Source organism: Myxine glutinosa, chromosome 7, assembly GCF_964187855.1.
Source record: "Myxine glutinosa chromosome 7, kmMyxGlut1.1, whole genome shotgun sequence".
In the NCBI taxonomy this organism is placed as follows: Eukaryota; Metazoa; Chordata; class Myxini; order Myxiniformes; family Myxinidae; genus Myxine; species Myxine glutinosa.
The window spans coordinates 21,488,926-21,509,864 of NC_136267.1; the positions used below are offsets into that span (position 1 = coordinate 21,488,926).

General features: G+C 44.9%; 1 protein-coding gene across 10 annotated transcripts in view; it reads right to left on the reverse strand.

Annotated features, from left to right (window-relative positions):
- Window positions 1-7,080: 7,080 nt before the first annotated feature.
- Window positions 7,081-20,939, reverse strand: part of LOC137431040 (sickle tail protein homolog) — a 332,796-nt gene continuing 318,937 nt past the window's right edge. For 7 of the 10 annotated variants that reach the window (XM_068121909.2, XM_068121911.2, XM_068121910.2 and 4 more), the window contains 3 exons: window positions 19,581-20,906; window positions 18,039-18,173; window positions 7,081-8,756 (listed from right to left, as the gene is read on the reverse strand). In XM_068121909.2, the coding sequence (XP_067978010.2) occupies window positions 8,610-8,756; window positions 18,039-18,173; window positions 19,581-20,906 (1,608 nt within the window). In that variant the 3' untranslated portion in view covers window positions 7,081-8,609. The remainder of the gene's footprint in view (window positions 8,757-18,038; window positions 18,174-19,580; window positions 20,907-20,939) is intronic. The other 3 variants (XM_078781358.1, XM_078781360.1, XM_078781359.1) reach the window with 1 other exon arrangement.

The following is a 20,939-nucleotide window of genomic DNA, read 5'->3' on the forward strand; positions in this document are numbered from 1 at the left end:
AGCCGAGCGCGTGCGCCATTACGGTTCGTAATTCGATTTCTTCCGGAGAAAATAATAATTTCTCGATTTCTTATGCGCATTATTTCTCCCAATTCAGTCAGAGCGAAGGGCGGAAGCGAAGAGCGTTGTTTTTTTTGTTTACGGGCGTACGGGCGGGGTAGAGCGTACGGGTTGCGTTATTTTTTTTTTTTGGCAAGGAACGGGCACCCACGTACGGGCATGCCCTAGTGAATAGTAATTCCCCTAAATCCGGGATCCGTAACACTCCCCCCCTTCAATAAAGAAAGTTTGAACCCCGCGAAAACTTTCTGGGCCGGCCAACTTTGATAAACAAACCCGATACCCCAAATCATCAGTTCCCCCCGGGCACAATTATCGCATCTCAAAAATAAAGCAACAAACTTTCACCAAAACCCCCCAGAGATTCCAAGGTAATTCCCTCTAGACCAAGCGTCAACAACTTCTAGTTGCTCTTGGATGGAGGCCCAGCTGAGTACTCACTACATGGACGCCTTAAGGAATGTGGGGTTCACGGTTAGTCCATGCAGGAACGTTCCCTACCGGGACGCCTTTTAAGAACGTGGCGTTCACGGTTAGCCCGTGTAGGAGCCCAGGCTCGGCGGCTCCGCCGTATATAGAGTGCTTCAACTTCTCCGGACTCCTAACAGTTACGGTGGGACCCCTTGTTCCAGCAGTCACCTGACTGGCGGTCTCCTTCTCGGCCAGTCCTCTTCCAATCATTCTTTCGGGAGATGCCGTAACTCTGGGAGCCTCCATAGTAATATCGGCTGCTGCCAACACCAAAACTACCGCCAAGTGGTCCTCTTCTGTAGACCTCTCGACGCCTACGAAATGCCTTCCCTACTGTTATGGTCCGACCCTCCAAATCCTTACCATTCCAATTCTTCTCTGCCTCCCTGGCGTCTTTTGTGCTTGCAAACGTGACAAAGCCGAACCCTCTTGACCGTTGCATTTCCCTGTCTTTTACCACCCGCACGTCCACCAGCGGCCCATATCTGTTGAAGACAGAGGTCAGAACTTCTTCCTCTGTGTTGAAGTTCAGTCCCCCTACAAATAACTTGGCACTTTTGTCGCCATCCCAAGCTGGGGTGGTGTTATTTCCCCTGCGGTGCTCTTTACCCACCCTCGGGTTACCATAAATTTGCCCCCCGGCCAAATCATTCCCGATAATCACAGATACTCCCTCTACAGGAAGCGTGGCTTGTAAACCGACGGTGACCGGTCCTGACACCAAATCGGATTCCAAATGGATAACATGAAGTGGGGCACTAACACAGCCACCGATCCCTTGTAACCGAACCCTATCACCAGTTGCGGTACTCTTTGACAATGGCAAAATGCCTTCAAGCATTAAGGATTGATGGGCTCCTGTGTCCCTCAATACCCTAACAGGTCTTGGGTTAGTCAAGTCTCCCTCGAGTGAGACCAACTCCTCATAAATAAATGGTTGGTAACTCTTCTGTGGGCAATTTCTTACGCTTGCCATCGCATTCGGAGTTGTAATAGTCGGACTCCGCTCTGGGTTGTCCCTTTTCATGAGGTAACAACTGGACATCAAGTGTCCAGGTTTTTCGCAAAAGGCGCAAGTAGGCCCGGAGGAAAAACTCGTGGTCTGCCTCAGGCCCCCCGGGAAATAAGTCTGTCTTGGGCCCGTAGCCCCCTGATTTCGAACAGTTGGGGTATCAGAGTTGTCCCCATAATCCTCTCGAGGCCGCCGCCATGTATTGTCGTTCTCCGCACCGGGTGTTCCATAACTCCCCTGCTGAAGTCTAGGCGAGGAGCTAGGTTTGTGGACCCCTATCCGGTGTGTTAAGGCATAATCATCTGCCATGGTGGCTGCGTCCCACAACTTTGGTACTTTCTTTTCCTGCAGGTACACTTTGATGTCCTCGTGGACACACTGTTGGAATTCCTCCACCAGGATCAAGTCACGCAATGCTTCGAAGTCTTTCCCGACTCCTTTTGACTCACACCACCGATCAAACATGTTTTCTTTCACTCTAGCAAACTCCACATGGGTCTCACTCTCCCTCTTCCTGGCATTCCTGAATTTTTGCCGGTAAGCTTCAGGAACCAACTCATAGGCTTTGAGGATGTGCTTCTTCAATACCTCATAATCTGCACATTGGTCTATTGGTAGCGCCGAATAAATCTCTTGAGCTTTACCCACCAGCACACTTTGCACTAGTATGGTCCAGGCCTCCTCCGGCCAGTTTAACTGTCGAGCCACTTTCTCAAAGTGTGGAAAAAATTGAGTGACTTCCTTTTCACTGAAGGGTGGAACCAGCCTCACATGTCTGCCCACATTCCAGGTGTTCTGGCTAGGTGCCGGCCCAGTCAGCAAGGGTGGTACCTCTCCCCGTTCTCTTTTTAACTCCAGCTCCTTGAATTTAATTTCTTGCTGAAGCTCCATGTCACGTTCCTTTAATTCCCTTTCCGCTTTTCTCTCCTCTGCTTCGAGTTCCCTTGCAGCTCTCCTCTCCTCTGCTTTTCTCCCTTCTAACCTTTCCTGGAGTTCTCGTTCCACTCTCCTTTCCTCTGCTTGTTTCTCTTCTCTCCTCTCTTCTGCTTTCCTTTCCTCTGTTTTCATCCTTTCTAACCTTTCCTGGAGTTCTCGTTCCACTCTCCTTTCTTCTTCTGCTCTTTCCTTTTCTGCTTTCCTTTCTTCTTCTGCTCTTTCCTTTTCTGCTTTCCTTTCTTCTTCTGCTCTTTCCTTTTCTGCTTTCCTTTCTTCTTCTGCTCTTTCCTTTTCTGCTTTCCTTTCTTCTTCTGCTCTTTCCTTTTCCGCTTTCCTTTCTTCTTCTTTGATCCGTTCCTGGCTCCATAATTGCAACTCCAGTTTCCGGAGCTCAACGTCTTCTGGTTCTTCGGGTAGCCACTCCCAGGCTAACTCGTCCCATGTTCCTAATCCCACCATAGATTGTATCACCGCGGTCTGCAACTCTGCCTTCCTCAAATTAGTTCGGACCTCCAAGTTAAAATGTTTGGCCAATTTCAAGAGGTCCGACTTTAGTAACGCTCGGAACTGTGCCTCACTTGGGTTTACCGCAAAGTTCTGTGCCACAAACGCCATGGTGCCTATCGTTAACACCTGTTAACCTTCACCCAAGACTTTACCACAATTTCCCAAAAATTTACCAATTAATACTTAATTAATAAATTTTAATTAATAAAAATATTATTTTATACAATTTTATATCCCGGAATTCAATTGGACGAGCCCCCAATTCTGTTACGTGGTCCTCCTGGTAACTACCTGGTCTTGGTGACCCCCGGACCGTGGGAGGACCCCGCCAGAAAGATATATGATCTATACGCTTTCGTAATGCAATCAATATGAAAGACACAAACCATTCAGGTCAATAAGCAACCCCACACCAAGGATCCGGATTAATTAATAATATATTCTCAATCCATCAACCAACAATCAACAATCCATCAACAATGTTACTAAGATGGCCATCTCATATATTTCCCCCTTTTCCCCACTCACGACCCCTCAATAGTCACTGTCCCTCACAATGTCTCTGGGCCCCTCCAGACCAAGGTGAAGGTCGACTTCTCCGCACACGGGCGGTTGAACGGACCCCTGGCTGACGTGCTCCAAACGTGCACGTCGCGTACCGGGAACAGCTGCTGCAGCGCACACCTCCTTGCAAAGCAAAGCGGGCAAAGCAAAGCGCTGCTCGCAAAGCCCAAGGTGCGACCCGTACACGCCCTCGGAGGCGTCGAGGCTAACAGTGCCGGACGCTTGGTTCCTTCCAGGAAGCCACGGCAACCTGACACGTAACAGGCAATCACCCCGCGCAGGTAACTCCTCTCGCCAGACGGGCTTTTCAAACTCAGCGTTCCCCTCGCTAATCAATATCGACACCGCTCGCGTCGGAGCTGGGCCAGGAAGAAGAAGATGGCTGCTTCTCCAGGACCTCGTCTTTTCTTCTTCCGGTTCACTATCCCGTTTCCGGTCTCCTGTTATCCGGAGCCTCTCTAACCATTAACCACAACAACCTTTAATAGAATAAACATTAATAAGCCATGACATGAATAGTAATTCCCCTAAATCCGGGATCCGTAACACAACTGTAAAGCATAGTGGTGGAAATATTATAGTTTGGGGCAGCTTTGCTGCATCAGGGCCTGGGCAGCTCACCATCATAGAATCCACTATGAATTCTTCATTGTACCAGAGGGTGCTTGAGGATAATGTGAGGCCATCTGTCGGAAAGTTGAAGCTCAACCGAAGGTGGACATTGCAACATGACAATGACCCTAAACATACCAGTAAATCCACCAAGGAATGGCTGAAAAGAAAGAAATGGAGGGTTCTGGAATGGCCCAGTCAAAGCCCGGATCTAAATCCCATCGAGATGTTGTGGGGGGATTTGAAACGAGCTGTGCATACAAGAAACCCCTCAAACATCGCACAGCTGAAAGAATTCTGCATGGAGGAGTGTGCAAACATTTCTCCCAGTCGATGTCAGAGACTGGTAGACAGTTATAAGAAACGCCTACTTGAAGTTGTTTCTGCCAAAGGGGGCAATACCACCTATTAGAGCCAAGGGTGTACTTACTTTTTCCACATGCGAAATTTGCATATATGTTTATTTAAATTATACAATGGACTACAAAATGTAAATGTTTCATGATATTTGTTATATTATATCACCTTTATTTATCAATCATGTTGAAATGAGGATCAAATAGCTGTATGTTGAAATATGTTGAAAAAGTCAAAACTTTACATGGGGTGTACTTACTTTTTCACGTGACGGTAGATGAGAAATCTGATGAAAACGTTACATTTCACTGCATCTTTCAGTTGAGTATTTTTGCTTGATGAGCATGCCTTGTTTCCTGGAAACCAGATTCTGTGAATCACTTCCTCTATGTTCTCCCTATCTGCGATCATATGATGCTGCCATCTATTGTTTTTAATTACAATCACACAACAAAATAATTTTTCACTTCATACAGCTAAAATTCTGATTTTGGTAATGCTGGCACTTTATTATAATCTTACTATATTTTATTATAATCATACTTACATGCTAAGGACACATGTGGTCACTTCAAGACTGGTCTTATAATGATCTTTGACCCTCAAAATATGGGTCTAGACACCTTGTTTTTTCAGTTAACTGTAATATCGGTGGAGATATGGTGAATAACACATTTATCCATAATGGCGGCTTAATTTGCATAAAAATGGCACGTGGGACACCCTGACAACTTATTAACATAGCAAATCGTTTTCTCCGCATTTTTTCCGATTTATAAAAATGTCCTTTAGAAATTGATTTCCAGGGGTGCACGCTAACCCCCTCTACCAACCCTACTATATAGAGTATAGACAGACAGACAGAGTGAACCTATTGATTAACCTCGCTTTGCGCTACACACGCGAGGTAATAATGGGGGTAAGTACGTTTATTACTGAACGAGCACCACCAACTAGTACAGCTGTTCAGACAACTATCGGGGATGCCTCTTCGCGGTGGTTTTACCCTCCCTGCTGCCAGGATTCTTTAGGTTAGTGTGGTCATGGTCAGAGTGCCGATCGGTCCCCATGAACCAGCCTTTTCTCTCTTGTCTCTGTCTCTTTTCTCTCTCTCTCTCTCTAGCTCTGTTGTGACCCTAACTTCGTGTAGGCAGGGGTACACCATCCTGGATGTGGTGGATCTCTGGGTCACTCCAGCGAGATCGATCAGCTGTCTCCGTGATGCAGGCTTGTTGGAGAGAACTGTCTCGGGCTAAACAACAACAACAACAACTCAGCATCAAAGTTCAGGTCTGACATTGCAACCAAAACGTTGGACCTAAGCCTTGTCTGTTGGGCAACTATACTAACTGGTGGTAGCTTCACATTTGAATATTTAACTTCCCAACAACAACCATTATTTAGTGTAAATAGATTGGCTGAAAAAAAAGAGTTAATCAGAAACAAAAAATGTTTATGGAAAACTGTCACAAAACGAAAGTTTGGAATCAAGCCAAGTAATTGATACATTCACGTGCAGGGACCTCCTGTGTGTATGCATAACAACTGTAATTGTGTAATAATAATAAATAAATAAAAACATGCAGGAGTACAAATTTATGTTGCGAGGCTCATTCAGCAAGTCCGTAGCCTGGCAGAAAAGTAAGAAAGTAGAATAAGAGAGAATGTGCACTCAATCGGGTAAAATTGGTGCAGGTCCTGCAGGTAAAGGCAAATGCAGAAAAAGAGGATTCATCATTGTCATATACCGACTGTTTGAGATCATGGACGTACTAATAAATCATTTTTAACCAGACGCGGTGCTTGGCGTAATGGTTAGAGTCATGTTTTTCAGCCGGATTTCACAGATGATCCACCCATCTTGGTATTTGGTCGCTGCGACCCCCTGTTATCCCCAACAAGGGTTAAAAAAAAAAAAACAGAAATGGAAATTTTGAAAAAAACCTACTTTACTGGGAAAATACTGGGTTTATTGGCCAACTCTGGGCCCAATAGACTGGCCAACCCTGACTACAGGAGTAACAAAAAGTCTGGAACTTGGGCCCAATAGTGCCAACCCTGACTACAGGAGTACCAAAAAGTTTGGAACCTGGGCCATTTTTATCTCCTCTTTACACACATGGCAATTTGGGGCCTAGTCTTACTCGGCAAACATTGTAGCTCTCTCTCAACATCGATCAGCCTGTTTCTGTCTTTAGTTTTGATCACGACTAAGGTTGAGAATGCAACTTCACATCGTTTGGTCATTGGGAACATCACTAGGACTTGAGTAATTCCCGTCAGGAACTAGTCACTAGTCACGACCTACCATTTGAGAAACACTGGGATAGAGCATCCACTCTGGGTCTGGGAGGCCGACGGATCGAACCATAGCAGAGTCATACAAAACCTTATCGCCGATACACGCTGCTTCGTTGCTCGATACTCAAAATTTAAAAAAGATAGGGCACGTCCAAGCAACCAAACATAGGTTGGCAACCATTGCACAGATTCGATATGCGCATAATGGCCACTCGTGCATCTAAGTTACAAGCAAGAAAACGACGAAAAAAAGAAGAGAATGATGTGGATAAGTAAAGTTTATTTCAACTCAGATTAAAATGAACCAGAACAATATAATTAAATTGGCTATTTTAAATTGATGGTTCATTAAACTTTGGTGCAACAGTTTAGAAGCGAGAAGCGTTTCGGCATGGCAAAAACAAAAAACAAAAACTGTTCACTTGAGAAGCTTGTAGGGGGAAACAACCCCCACATAAAGGTTATAAGTAATGAAATCTGAAAACTGGATTATTGCGGATAATTGAACAGGCCACTGTATATGTGCAATGTCAAACATAATGTATGGATTAAGTTATCCACAAACTTTCAGAACAAGGCCTATCAACCGGCAACCACAAAATCAACGTAAGGCACAACATGATCCAATCTATTTCGGTGGAAGCCAACACAAACCTGATGAAATCCCGTTTCACCTGTACAACCTAAGAGATCCTGATCAGACACCCAAACCGAATCGAAGGCAGCCATACAATACAACGTTATATCCAATATCCTTTAGAACTCAATGTACAACACGTGTTCCACTTGAAGTGGATGAATCGCCAATTCAAACAAAAACAACTACAGTGAGAAGAAGAAAAACCACCGTGTGGCGAACGCACAATTTGGACCTTCAACCAAAGTGAGCGCTGTGCTCCGCAAAGAGGGAAACAATCATTCCAGAAATCCAGCCAGGAGACTCAACTTCACATCCGTTTCCTGGCTCTAGGAGTTCCGATCCTGATGGCCTGTGTCAGTCGCACACTACTTACGAAACCTTCTCCTGGTTTTCTTTTTTTTTTCCTGGAAAACTTTACAATCATTGGGTTAACTCTACGGAAGCTGCCTCAAGCCAAAAACCTCTTGCTTATGCAATTTCACAGAGCGAGAGCTTTTATACACCTCTACTCTGTGTCTACTGCATCATTTGAGTGTAGCTAAGCAAAAAAACCCCACAAAACTAACACTAAAATTAAAACAAAAGTAATGTTTCTATGACATATATTATATGATTGCATATGTATTGGCACAACCTGGCCAGCAGCGACGAAATTGCTTTTGCACCTTTGATCTAGGTGTGTTCCAATGGGAAAGGAGTGCTGAAGAAGGTGGAGAAAGAGCTCGAGTCATCCGTTCTATTTAGGTTATCTGGTGCGAATGTCAATATTAAATTCTGCAAAGTGCTCAGAACCACGTTTGAGAAACACAACACCAGCAAGAATCCGGAGCAACAATGAGAATGTTAAAAGCCAAAGGGATTTACAACAGAGCCGCCTACAAGTTAATGCGTTGAGGATTCGTCTTTATTATTATGTCGTCCCTCCGAATCCTCGGACTGCTCCGCAGGTTTCTGGATTACTGGGTCGATGGAACGTTGCTGAGCGTTACAAATGGAAGTTAATCTCCAGGATCCCCATGGCCTTTTGGTTGAACAACTTAAATGGTCTTACGCCCCATGAATGCGTTTTAAGGATCACCATCTATGTTTGGTGGTATCGGTGCTATATGTAGGGGCGGGTGAATTATAGGGAGCACCAGCCGGCCATCCTCATTTTTTCTGTTGTCCTCCTGGTTGTCCAGGTCCCCGGGTGTTGTGCCGGAAACTGTGGAAAATCTTTATGGCCTTATGACCCTGGAGCGGCGCGTCTGAAGGCTCGGGCGAAGTGGAACTGGATTCTGATGGAACTGATTCACCCTGAAAATATACAAAGAAAGACCTTCCATGAAGTCAACAATTAAAATAGTGTGCAAAAAACAGGCCTGCACATGGTGAACTGTTATAAACAAAAAATTTCAGCAAGGAAAGACATTATTTTGTTTTCCGAAGATCAACAATACAAGGTGCATTTTCATCTTGTTATTTGCAGTCCAAGTCAACTGTCCAGGAATGACGTAAAAAGAGTTTCAAATCCCACATGACCGCTCCACACTACCCTTCCGGATGGTGGTCTGTAGTGCTCACTTATGAAGAACTCTCTCTGTAGCACATGGACCTTGGCCAGCTGTCCCTTGTGAGTTTTTCGGTCACTTCCAATTTATGAATAAAGGAATGCTTGAATGAATGAATGAGTAACTAAACAAAGTATGTCTCCCCACATTGAGGCGACGTGCATGAATGCAGCTTTAGCGACATATCATCTATTTATAGTGTAAGGTATACTTCAGAGAAAAAGGTATTCATAAATACAGAGGAGCCAACATGGAGACACTGGGCTGGTGGCAGCATATGCTCAGCTTAATTATGTGGAAGGATGACAAAAAAAAAATCAGTGCTCATTACTATTTTGTGAATGAGTATAAATAAGCATTGACAAAAAAAGAAAGGAGGAGATCATGAGAAGAGAGTGGATAATGTAGAGAATAAGGAAGAGTAATGAAGGTATAATGTAGCGACTTGAAGAAGTGACGAGCTGATTGAATTACAATGAGGATATGCAGTAAGGGACCAGTCACCAACTTGATTGTGAGATTCAACTGTAAATCTACAGTTTCACCGATGCACATTTGGCCTAACCCAAACCCTAGCCTACAGCTTCATCGATCCACCTTTGGCCTAACCCTAACCCTAATGTACAGCTTCATGGATGCACAATTTGGCCTAACCCTAACCCTAGCCTACAGCTTCATCGATCCACCTTTGGCCTAACCCTAACCCTAATCTACAGCTTCATGAATGCAGAATTTGGCCTAACCCTAACACTAGCCTACAGCTTCATCGATCCACCTTTGGCCTAACCCTAACCCTAATCTACAGCTTCGCGGATGCACAATTTGGCCAAACCCTAACCCGAGCCTACAGCTTTGGCGGATGCACATTTGGCCTTACCTTAACCCTAATCTACAGCTTCACGGATACACATTTGGCCTAACCCTAGTCTACAGCGTCACACATGTACATTTGGCCTAACCCTAACCTACAGCTTCACAAATGCACATTTGGCCTAACCCTAACCTACAGCTTCACAAATGCACATTTGGCCTAACCCTTATCTATAGCTTCACGAATGGACATTTGGCCTAATCCTAATCTATAGCTTCACGGATGCACATTTGGCCTAACCCTAATCTATAGCTTCACGAATGCACATTTGGCCTAATCCTAATCTATAGCTTCACAGATGCACATTTGGCCTAATCCTAATCTACAGCTTCACGAATGCACATTTGGCCTAACCCTAATCTACAGCTTCACAGATGCACATTTGGCCTAACCCTAATCTATAGCTTCACGAATGCACATTTGACCTAATCCTAATCTATAGCTTCACGAATGCACATTTGGCCTAATCCTAATCTACAGCTTCACGAATGCACATTTGGCCTAATCCTAATCTATAGCTTCACAAATGCACATTTGGCCTAACCCTAATCAACAGCTTCACAGATGCACATTTGGCCTAACCCTAATCTACAGCTTCACGAATACACATTTGGCCTAACCCTAACCTACAGCTTCACGAATGCACATTTGGCCTAATCCTAATCTATAGCTTCATGAATGCACATTTGGCCTAATCCTAATCTACAGCTTCACGAATGCACATTTGGCCTAATCCTAATCTACAGCTTCACAGATGCACATTTGGCCTAACCCTAATCTACAGCTTCACGAATGCACATTTGGCCTAACCCTAACCTACAGCTTCACGAATGCACATTTGGCCTAATCCTAATCTACAGCTTCACGAATGCACATTTGGCCTAACCCTAACCTACAGCTTCACGAATGCACATTTGGCCTAATCCTAATCTACAGCTTCACGAATGCACATTTGGCCTAACCCTAATCTACAGCTTCACAGATGCACATTTGGCCTAACCCTAATCTACAGCTTCACGAATGCACATTTGGCCTAACCCTAACCTACAGCTTCACGAATGCACATTTGGCCTAACCCTAATCTATAGCTTCACGAATGCACATTTGGCCTAATCCTAATCTATAGCTTCACGAATGCACATTTGGCCTAACCCTAACCTACAGCTTCACGAATGCACATTTGGCCTAACCCGAACCTACAGCTTCACGAATGCACATTTGGCCTAACCCTAATCTACAGCTTCACGAATGCACATTTGGCCTAACCCTAACCTACAGCTTCACGAATGCACATTTGGCCTAATCCTAATCTATAGCTTCACGAATGCACATTTGGCCTAACCCTAATCTATAGCTTCACGAATGCACATTTGGCCTAATCCTAATCTATAGCTTCACGAATGCACATTTGGCCTAATCCTAATCTATAGCTTCACGAATGCACATTTGGCCTAATCCTAATCTATAGCTTCACGAATGCACATTTGGCCTAACCCTAATCTATAGCTTCACGAATGCACATTTGGCCTAACCCTAACCTACAGCTTCACAAATGCACATTTGGCCTAACCCTTATCTATAGCTTCACGAATGGACATTTGGCCTAACCCTAACCTACAGCTTCACGGATGCACAGTTGGCCTAATCCTAATCTATAGCTTCACAAATGCACATTTGGCCTAACCCTAACCTACAGCTTCACAGATGCACATTTGGCCTAATCCTAATCTACAGCTTCACAAATGCACATTTGGCCTAACCCTAATCTACAGCTTCACAGATGCACATTTGGCCTAACCCTAATCTACAGCTTCACGAATGCACATTTGACCTAATCCTAATCTATAGCTTCACGAATGCACATTTGGCCTAATCCTAATCTACAGCTTCACGAATGCACATTTGGCCTAATCCTAATCTACAGCTTCACAAATGCACATTTGGCCTAACCCTAATCTACAGCTTCACAGATGCACATTTGGCCTAACCCTAATCTACAGCTTCACGAATACACATTTGGCCTAACCCTAACCTACAGCTTCACGAATGCACATTTGGCCTAACCCTAATCTACAGCTTCACAAATGCACATTTGGCCTAACCCTTATCTATAGCTTCACGAATGGACATTTGGCCTAACCCTAACCTACAGCTTCATGGATGCACAGTTGGCCTAATCCTAATCTACAGCTTCACGAATGCACATTTGGCCTAATCCTAATCTACAGCTTCACGAATGCACATTTGGCCTAATCCTAATCTACAGCTTCACGAATGCACATTTGGCCTAACCCTAACCTACAGCTTCACGAATGCACATTTGGCCTAACCCTAACCTACAGCTTCACGAATGCACATTTGGCCTAACCCGAACCTACAGCTTCACGAATGCACATTTGGCCTAACCCTAACCTACAGCTTCACAAATGCACATTTGGCCTAACCCTTATCTATAGCTTCACGAATGGACATTTGGCCTAACCCTAACCTACAGCTTCACAGATGCACAGTTGGCCTAATCCTAATCTATAGCTTCACAAATGCACATTTGGCCTAACCCTAACCTACAGCTTCACAGATGCATATTTGGCCTAATCCTAATCTATAGCTTCACGAATGCACATTTGGCCTAACCCTAATCTACAGCTTCACGAATGCACATTTGGCCTAATCCTAATCTATAGCTTCACGAATGGACATTTGGCCTAACCCTAATCTACAGCTTCACAAATGCACATTTGGCCTAACCCTAACCTACAGCTTCACAGATGCACATTTGGCCTAATCCTAATCTACAGCTTCACGAATGGACATTTGGCCTAACCCTAACCTACAGCTTCACAGATGCACATTTGGCCTAATCCTAATCTATAGCTTCACAAATGCACATTTGGCCTAACCCTAACCTACAGCTTCACAGATGCACATTTGGCCTAATCCTAATCTATAGCTTCACCAATGAACATTTGGCCTAACCCTAATCTACAGCTTCATAAATGCACATTTGGCCTAACCCTAACCTACAGCTTCACAGATGCACATTTGGCCTAATCCTAATCTACAGCTTCACAAATGCACATTTGGCCTAACCCTAATCAACAGCTTCACAGATGCACATTTGGCCTAAACCTAATCTACAGCTTCACGAATGCACATTTGGCCTAACCCTAATCTACAGCTTCATAAATGCACATTTGGCCTAACCCTAACCTACAGCTTCACAGATGCACATTTGGCCTAATCCTAATCTACAGCTTCACAAATGCACATTTGGCCTAACCCTAATCAACAGCTTCACAGATGCACATTTGGCCTAAACCTAATCTACAGCTTCACGAATGCACATTTGGCCTAATCCTAATCTATAGCTTCATGAATGCACATTTGGCCTAATCCTAATCTACAGCTTCACGAATGCACATTTGGCCTAATCCTAATCTACAGCTTCACAGATGCACATTTGGCCTAACCCTAATCTACAGCTTCACGAATGCACATTTGGCCTAACCCTAACCTACAGCTTCACGAATGCACATTTGGCCTAACCCTAATCTATAGCTTCACGAATGCACATTTGGCCTAATCCTAATCTATAGCTTCACGAATGCACATTTGGCCTAATCCTAATCTACAGCTTCACGAATGCACATTTGGCCTAACCCTAATCTACAGCTTCACAGATGCACATTTGGCCTAACCCTAATCTACAGCTTCACGAATGCACATTTGGCCTAACCCTAACCTACAGCTTCACGAATGCACATTTGGCCTAACCCTAATCTATAGCTTCACGAATGCACATTTGGCCTAATCCTAATCTATAGCTTCACGAATGCACATTTGGCCTAACCCTAACCTACAGCTTCACGAATGCACATTTGGCCTAACCCGAACCTACAGCTTCACGAATGCACATTTGGCCTAACCCTAATCTACAGCTTCACGAATGCACATTTGGCCTAACCCTAACCTACAGCTTCACGAATGCACATTTGGCCTAATCCTAATCTATAGCTTCACGAATGCACATTTGGCCTAACCCTAATCTATAGCTTCACGAATGCACATTTGGCCTAATCCTAATCTATAGCTTCACGAATGCACATTTGGCCTAATCCTAATCTATAGCTTCACGAATGCACATTTGGCCTAACCCTAATCTATAGCTTCACGAATGCACATTTGGCCTAATCCTAATCTATAGCTTCACGAATGCACATTTGGCCTAATCCTAATCTACAGCTTCACGAATGCACATTTGGCCTAACCCTAATCTACAGCTTCACAGATGCACATTTGGCCTAATCCTAATCTATAGCTTCACGAATGCACATTTGGCCTAATCCTAATCTATAGCTTCACGAATGCACATTTGGCCTAATCCTAATCTATAGCTTCACGAATGCACATTTGGCCTAATCCTAATCTATAGCTTCACAAATGCACATTTGGCCTAACCCTAATCAACAGCTTCACAGATGCACATTTGGCCTAAACCTAATCTACAGCTTCACGAATGCACATTTGGCCTAATCCTAATCTATAGCTTCATGAATGCACATTTGGCCTAATCCTAATCTACAGCTTCACGAATGCACATTTGGCCTAATCCTAATCTACAGCTTCACAGATGCACATTTGGCCTAACCCTAATCTACAGCTTCACGAATGCACATTTGGCCTAACCCTAACCTACAGCTTCACGAATGCACATTTGGCCTAACCCTAATCTATAGCTTCACGAATGCACATTTGGCCTAATCCTAATCTATAGCTTCACGAATGCACATTTGGCCTAATCCTAATCTACAGCTTCACGAATGCACATTTGGCCTAACCCTAATCTACAGCTTCACAGATGCACATTTGGCCTAACCCTAATCTACAGCTTCACGAATGCACATTTGGCCTAACCCTAACCTACAGCTTCACGAATGCACATTTGGCCTAACCCTAATCTATAGCTTCACGAATGCACATTTGGCCTAATCCTAATCTATAGCTTCACGAATGCACATTTGGCCTAACCCTAACCTACAGCTTCACGAATGCACATTTGGCCTAACCCGAACCTACAGCTTCACGAATGCACATTTGGCCTAACCCTAATCTACAGCTTCACGAATGCACATTTGGCCTAACCCTAACCTACAGCTTCACGAATGCACATTTGGCCTAATCCTAATCTATAGCTTCACGAATGCACATTTGGCCTAACCCTAATCTATAGCTTCACGAATGCACATTTGGCCTAATCCTAATCTATAGCTTCACGAATGCACATTTGGCCTAATCCTAATCTATAGCTTCACGAATGCACATTTGGCCTAATCCTAATCTATAGCTTCACGAATGCACATTTGGCCTAACCCTAATCTATAGCTTCACGAATGCACATTTGGCCTAATCCTAATCTATAGCTTCACGAATGCACATTTGGCCTAATCCTAATCTACAGCTTCACGAATGCACATTTGGCCTAACCCTAATCTACAGCTTCACAGATGCACATTTGGCCTAATCCTAATCTATAGCTTCACGAATGCACATTTGGCCTAATCCTAATCTATAGCTTCACGAATGCACATTTGGCCTAATCCTAATCTATAGCTTCACGAATGCACATTTGGCCTAATCCTAATCTATAGCTTCACGAATGCACATTTGGCCTAATCCTAATCTACAGCTTCACGAATGCACATTTGGCCTAACCCTATCCTGTCTTCCATCTGTCCGTTACCTAAAAACATCATTAAGCCTGGTGTTGGTTTAACGGTTAAGATGTCTGGCTTGAGATCTCAGGGGTCTTGATTTCTAGCCCCTGTCATGCCATTAAATAACACCAGGTGGGTTGACTCAGCCTCTCATCCTTCCAAAGTCAGCAAAATGAGTACCAGCTTACTGGAAACAGGTGCATTGCGGCGGCACAGCCGTGCTCTCAGAAATGATGCAACCAGCAGCCATAGGCGACGACAACTTAACACCACCCCTCTATCTCCAATGAGCAGTGCATTTTCCTTGCAGCATAATCAGTGTTCTATTATTTTTTTGCAGACGGTGTAATTCGTTACAGTTCCGGACCACTGGACCTCAAAAGTGGATCTAAAAACGTGGATAATAACCAGAAATAGCCTTGCAAAGAAAATACCAGCATTGGAATTTGCTTGGATTCCTTGGGGGAATTAGAAATCCAAGAGAATCCGCACGGTTTGGCAGCACTGTGGTCTGGGTGTCATGCTGGGGTGATCCGCACCCCAAGGAAAGAGGGTTTCTCTGATGCAAGGCCAAGTGTCTAAAACAAAAATGGAGCAATATAAGGCTTACTGTGGGATTTGTAAGTCCTTACAAAATGTCACTAAATGTTTACTAAAATGTTTACCCTCACTTGGGGACTCAATCTGCCACCTTCTCCCTTTACACCGTCGACCTCGAAAGACTACGTTCCACTGGCAAAGTCTTGTTACATTGCACTCACTCCGAGCTGTCTAGCCTGGGTTTGAATCCCGACCCAGCTATAAACTTTCATCCTCTTGTTACATATGGAGGGTGAATCATCTATGTGCCCCATCTACTAGATTTAATTATGTAAGATCACATGGTGTCCTTCACGAAGACGAGACGAGCTATCGCTGGCACCATGAACAAATTCAAAATTTCTGCTCCAACCTAAAGGGGGAACTGCATCAATCTAAGGATAATCCATCACTATAGTATGGGCTCGATTCCCATGAGTATTCAGTCGAAAGTACCTCCCCACACTATGACAGGGTGGTGACCTGTCTGGGATTTTCCTCCTGGAAACTGAAATGTTCATGACATGCAACCTTTGAGCGGAGCTTTTTTGTTGCTGTTGTCATAAAACTTCCTTTGGTGTGAATCTATGTGCGCAATTCAGCATGCTTCCTGCATATTCATAGAAGGTCTTACATCTTGAAAGGGATAGGAACATCAGCCATTCATCAGTGAAAACTGCTGGGAACAGAGGCCTGGCTGCTCTTAATGGGTGGGGTCATCCACAGGAGGACACCTTTCCAGGATGAGTGTTTTAGGTGCAAGCAGGGTTGCGTTCACATGAAAGGAACTGTGGAATTTACTTAAGGAAGTACAATTCATACCCGGTGACATGATGGAAGCTCACATGGAAGGAAAGCTGTTGGGAAGTGAGGTGCAGAGGACTCCAGAGTTTAAGGAAATCAGAGAGAAGATTATGGACAAGAAGAGTAGAACATGTGGAACAATTTGTTTACTATATATATATATATATATGAGCGTATCCTGGATCAGCACGTCACTGCGTCCTTAGATGACTCCTCAGCACCATCCCGACACACACCACTGTGTGTGCTACGGAAAAGGTGTTTTTTTATGGCGGCTAGAGTGCAAATCCAGCCACCAACCTCCTTGAGAGAGGACCCAGTACCTTGGTACTCATTTCGCCGACCTTGGAAGGGTAACAGGCTGAGTCAACCCCACCTGGTATTAATTCAACAGCTGAACGGGATTCTAACTCAGGACCTTAGGATTCCAAACCCGCCGCTGTACTATTACTTCCGTTAAAATCGGCAAATTTTTGGCCTCTCTTTCCAAATATCCCACATTCTCATATAATACTCTCATGTATCCCGTACAATACTCTCAATTCCATTAACCTCTCCAGCCTGCATTTCCTTCCATATCCTTCCAGCTTCCTTTTCTTCCAGCTTAATTTTCTCACTTTTCATCCCCCCCCCCCATTCCCCCCCTACTGTGTTCAAGACATATCGATGGCTCCAGGGATAAACTAGAATGGCACTCGGTAGAGCACATACCTCCACCAGGCTGAACAGTTTACGTTTTGTATCCCACAGACCTGAACCAAAACCCAATCGGCTTGTTATCGTCACCTAACCAACTCATCCACCAAGTTTCGGCCGAATCAGTCCACAACTTTTTGAGATATCCTGCTAATTATCATTTTTGGCCATATTCCTCCATGGTGAAGTCACTTTAAAAAATCTCGGGTGAAGATCTGGATCTTCGCCAAAATCCGATAAATTCGTCCTCGTCACACAGCCAACCGGTACACCGAGTTTTGGCCGAACCCGTCCACAACTTCTTGAGATAATCCTGCTCACAGACAGACAAACAGTGCTTTAAGTTATTTGCTTTATGTCTTACCGTCTGGCCATTGTCGCTCTGTGTCGACCTGGCTCTCTCTCGCAGTTGCATTAGAGGCGATTTAAGGCGCGTGTAGCTGGGTAATTGGGCGTCAGAATTGTCCTTTCTCGAAGCAAATGAGGACCCAGGTTCTACCTGTGGAAGATGGCGGGGAGAGAGGGGGTTGTGGCATGGAAGGAACAGTGTCACCGTGAAAACATAACGAAGAAGGTTAAAATGGAGGACAGGGAAGAGGGACATGGAGATGAAGTTAACAATGGGGTGATGGGGTGTAGGTGAGAGAAAATGATCCATGAAGAGCAATACGTATGAGGTTGGAATCAAGTGACATTTGTTAAGATTATACGCCAGAAAGATGGAAGAAAAGAGGACTGGAGGAATGTGACGATGGAGCAAAGAAAAGTGATTTGAATAAAGGATGTGAAGGAATGCACAACAAGGATATTTGAAAATTTGAGTGGTTTCAGGTGGTACGAAGGTGAAGATCACATGTCCAGTTCAAACAAACAACGAACCAGAGAAGGAAGCCCAGCCAGCAAGGTCTAGTTGGCACAATCGTGGATACGTGTTGACCCATTAGTTGGCTCATCATCAGCTTTACTCATTGGTGCAATGTCCGAATCAAAATGACATCCAATCTCAGTTGGCAAGTGCAGTCTTGCCAAATCGGAGCCCAAATTTGACAAATATGGCCAACGAGGGAAGAGAGATGAAAGCTCGGCCATCTCTGCCCATCACAAATGAGAATGATTGATGAAGATGGTCCAACATTTTACAAATTCGTGTTAGGTCAACAAACCATTACTGAGCCTCTGTTGAGCCAACTTTACCTTGTTGTCTCGCAAGTCGTGACTCCAAGGTGAGTGAATACGAGGTTCACGGAGAGCACGAGGAAAAGGGGAGGAGGTAAGTGGAGTGGAGATAATGATGGAGGAGGGAGGAGTTGTTGAGCAATTGATAGGAAGTGAAGGGGAAAAGCCACTGGAAATGAAGCCTCCTTCCTACAACATCGTTTTTCCTCCAAAAATACGATGCTGAATAAGGAAATATAAGCAGGAGGTGCGCATCAGGCACAAAGCAAAGCAATCATTCAAAGGCCAACCAGCAGGACAGCAACAGCACAGCATCAAGTTCTAGGCTAGAGTAGAACAAGGAAACAGCAGGAGCATGTCACAAGGATTTATTTCTCAAGGAGCGACCAATGCACCTGGTGCAGGTAATTTTCAATATCGATGCATGCGGGGAGGTACGTTGGACAAATTGGGGGAATGTGGGGAGAAACAATCACCGAAGAGATTGATAAATACCGATGGGGGTAACAGGGAGGCTGTAAAGCTGGGGAAGTTCATGCAGGTTGAGAAAGTAAGCATCTGCTCAAGTTGGCTTTCATGCCAGGCACAATAGATTATTGCTGAGCTTGAGAAAAAAAAGAGGACATTTCCTCCCTAAAGAAATTCCCAGAAGAATAGATTTGTGGAGAGAGGAGGGAAAACAAGTGGGGAAAAGGGGAAACAAAATTGGTAAGTAGAAATGCATATGAACCTGCTTTGGCTCGGGGGACAGGATCGGTTTGGGCCCAATGGGTGGCTTTGGCTTCTTGGAGTCTGGCGGGGTAGTCTCCTTCTTCGTTTCTGCCGAAGGTGACTTGTTCACTGCCATTTCATTGATTGTTGTCTCCAGGTCACGAATGCTCTCCTCCAGTGAGTCCAGGCTTTGGTATGTCTTTTCTCGAATTGCAGCTGCTCTTGGAATCTCTCCGCAATGATTCCCTGTCTCTAGCAGATCTGAGGACTTTTCAGTTTCTTCTCCATCTTGGACAACCTCCAGGGTTTTTTTGCCTAACCGGGTGCCTAAGCGTAGCGCTGAAGTGAGTGCTGACAACTGCTTGCGCGGGAATGGAATCCTGAACCTGGACTTCTCCTTCTCCACTCTGCATTCCTGCTCGACACCAGTCACAAGTCCAGCTGTGACGTCACCAAATCCATCCGGTCCATCTGTGGATGTGACCGCACCGGACTGTTCCGGCTGAATTTCCCTGTCATACCGTTCCCACTCGTCTTCAAGGTCTTTTTCCTCAAAAATGGTGGAAAGGCGTTTGTAAGCTGAACGGATGTCCATCGGATCATCGAAGATAACAATAAGCGGTCTCTTGTCACGATGTGTCACAGCAGATGCATCACCGTAATCCTCAAAGTTGTATGAACCTTCATCATATTCTTCTGTAATATCGCTCATGCCACCCGTGCTTTCGTTGGCCTCATCTTGTTCTTGACTTGTGATTTTTATGGACGTAACTTCATCCCCGCGTGCAATCTGTGCCGCCTCAGCATGACTCACTGCACATACCTGGCTTTCTCGAATGAGGAATGCCAGCTTCTCTTTATGTTCTCCCCTCCCAGCTTCCTCGTCATCTTCATTTCCATCTGCGACTATCTCCTCAATGTAGCGGATGGTGATGGTCCGTGGAACCGCACCGCACTTCACCGTGCTGTGCTCTTCGTAGGTGGTCACGTTCTGGCGAGCTCGGGTACCATTGCTTTCCGGGATGGCCGCCGTAGCAACAGATGCTCCTCGCTCACTTTCGCCGACGTTTGATCCCTCAGAAGGTGAATGCTCAAGCGATGCCATTTTTCCAACTTCTCCCCCTTCGCGCGACTCTTCCAGTGCTCGCTGTGCTTGCGGAGGATAAAGGCGTGAGGCGTTATGGTCCTCGGCGACGATGCCTTCATCACCCCGCTTGGCGCATCCCAAAACCCGGATGGTCCTTTCGTCGTCGTTTGCTGGCTGGGAAATGGAGGGCAGCTTGACGAAGGTTACTTTGATGCCGCTTTCTTGATTTTCAGAGATGGGGGATGGTAAGTAACAAGTCTGGGGGGAAGCAGGACAGGACGACGCCGAATA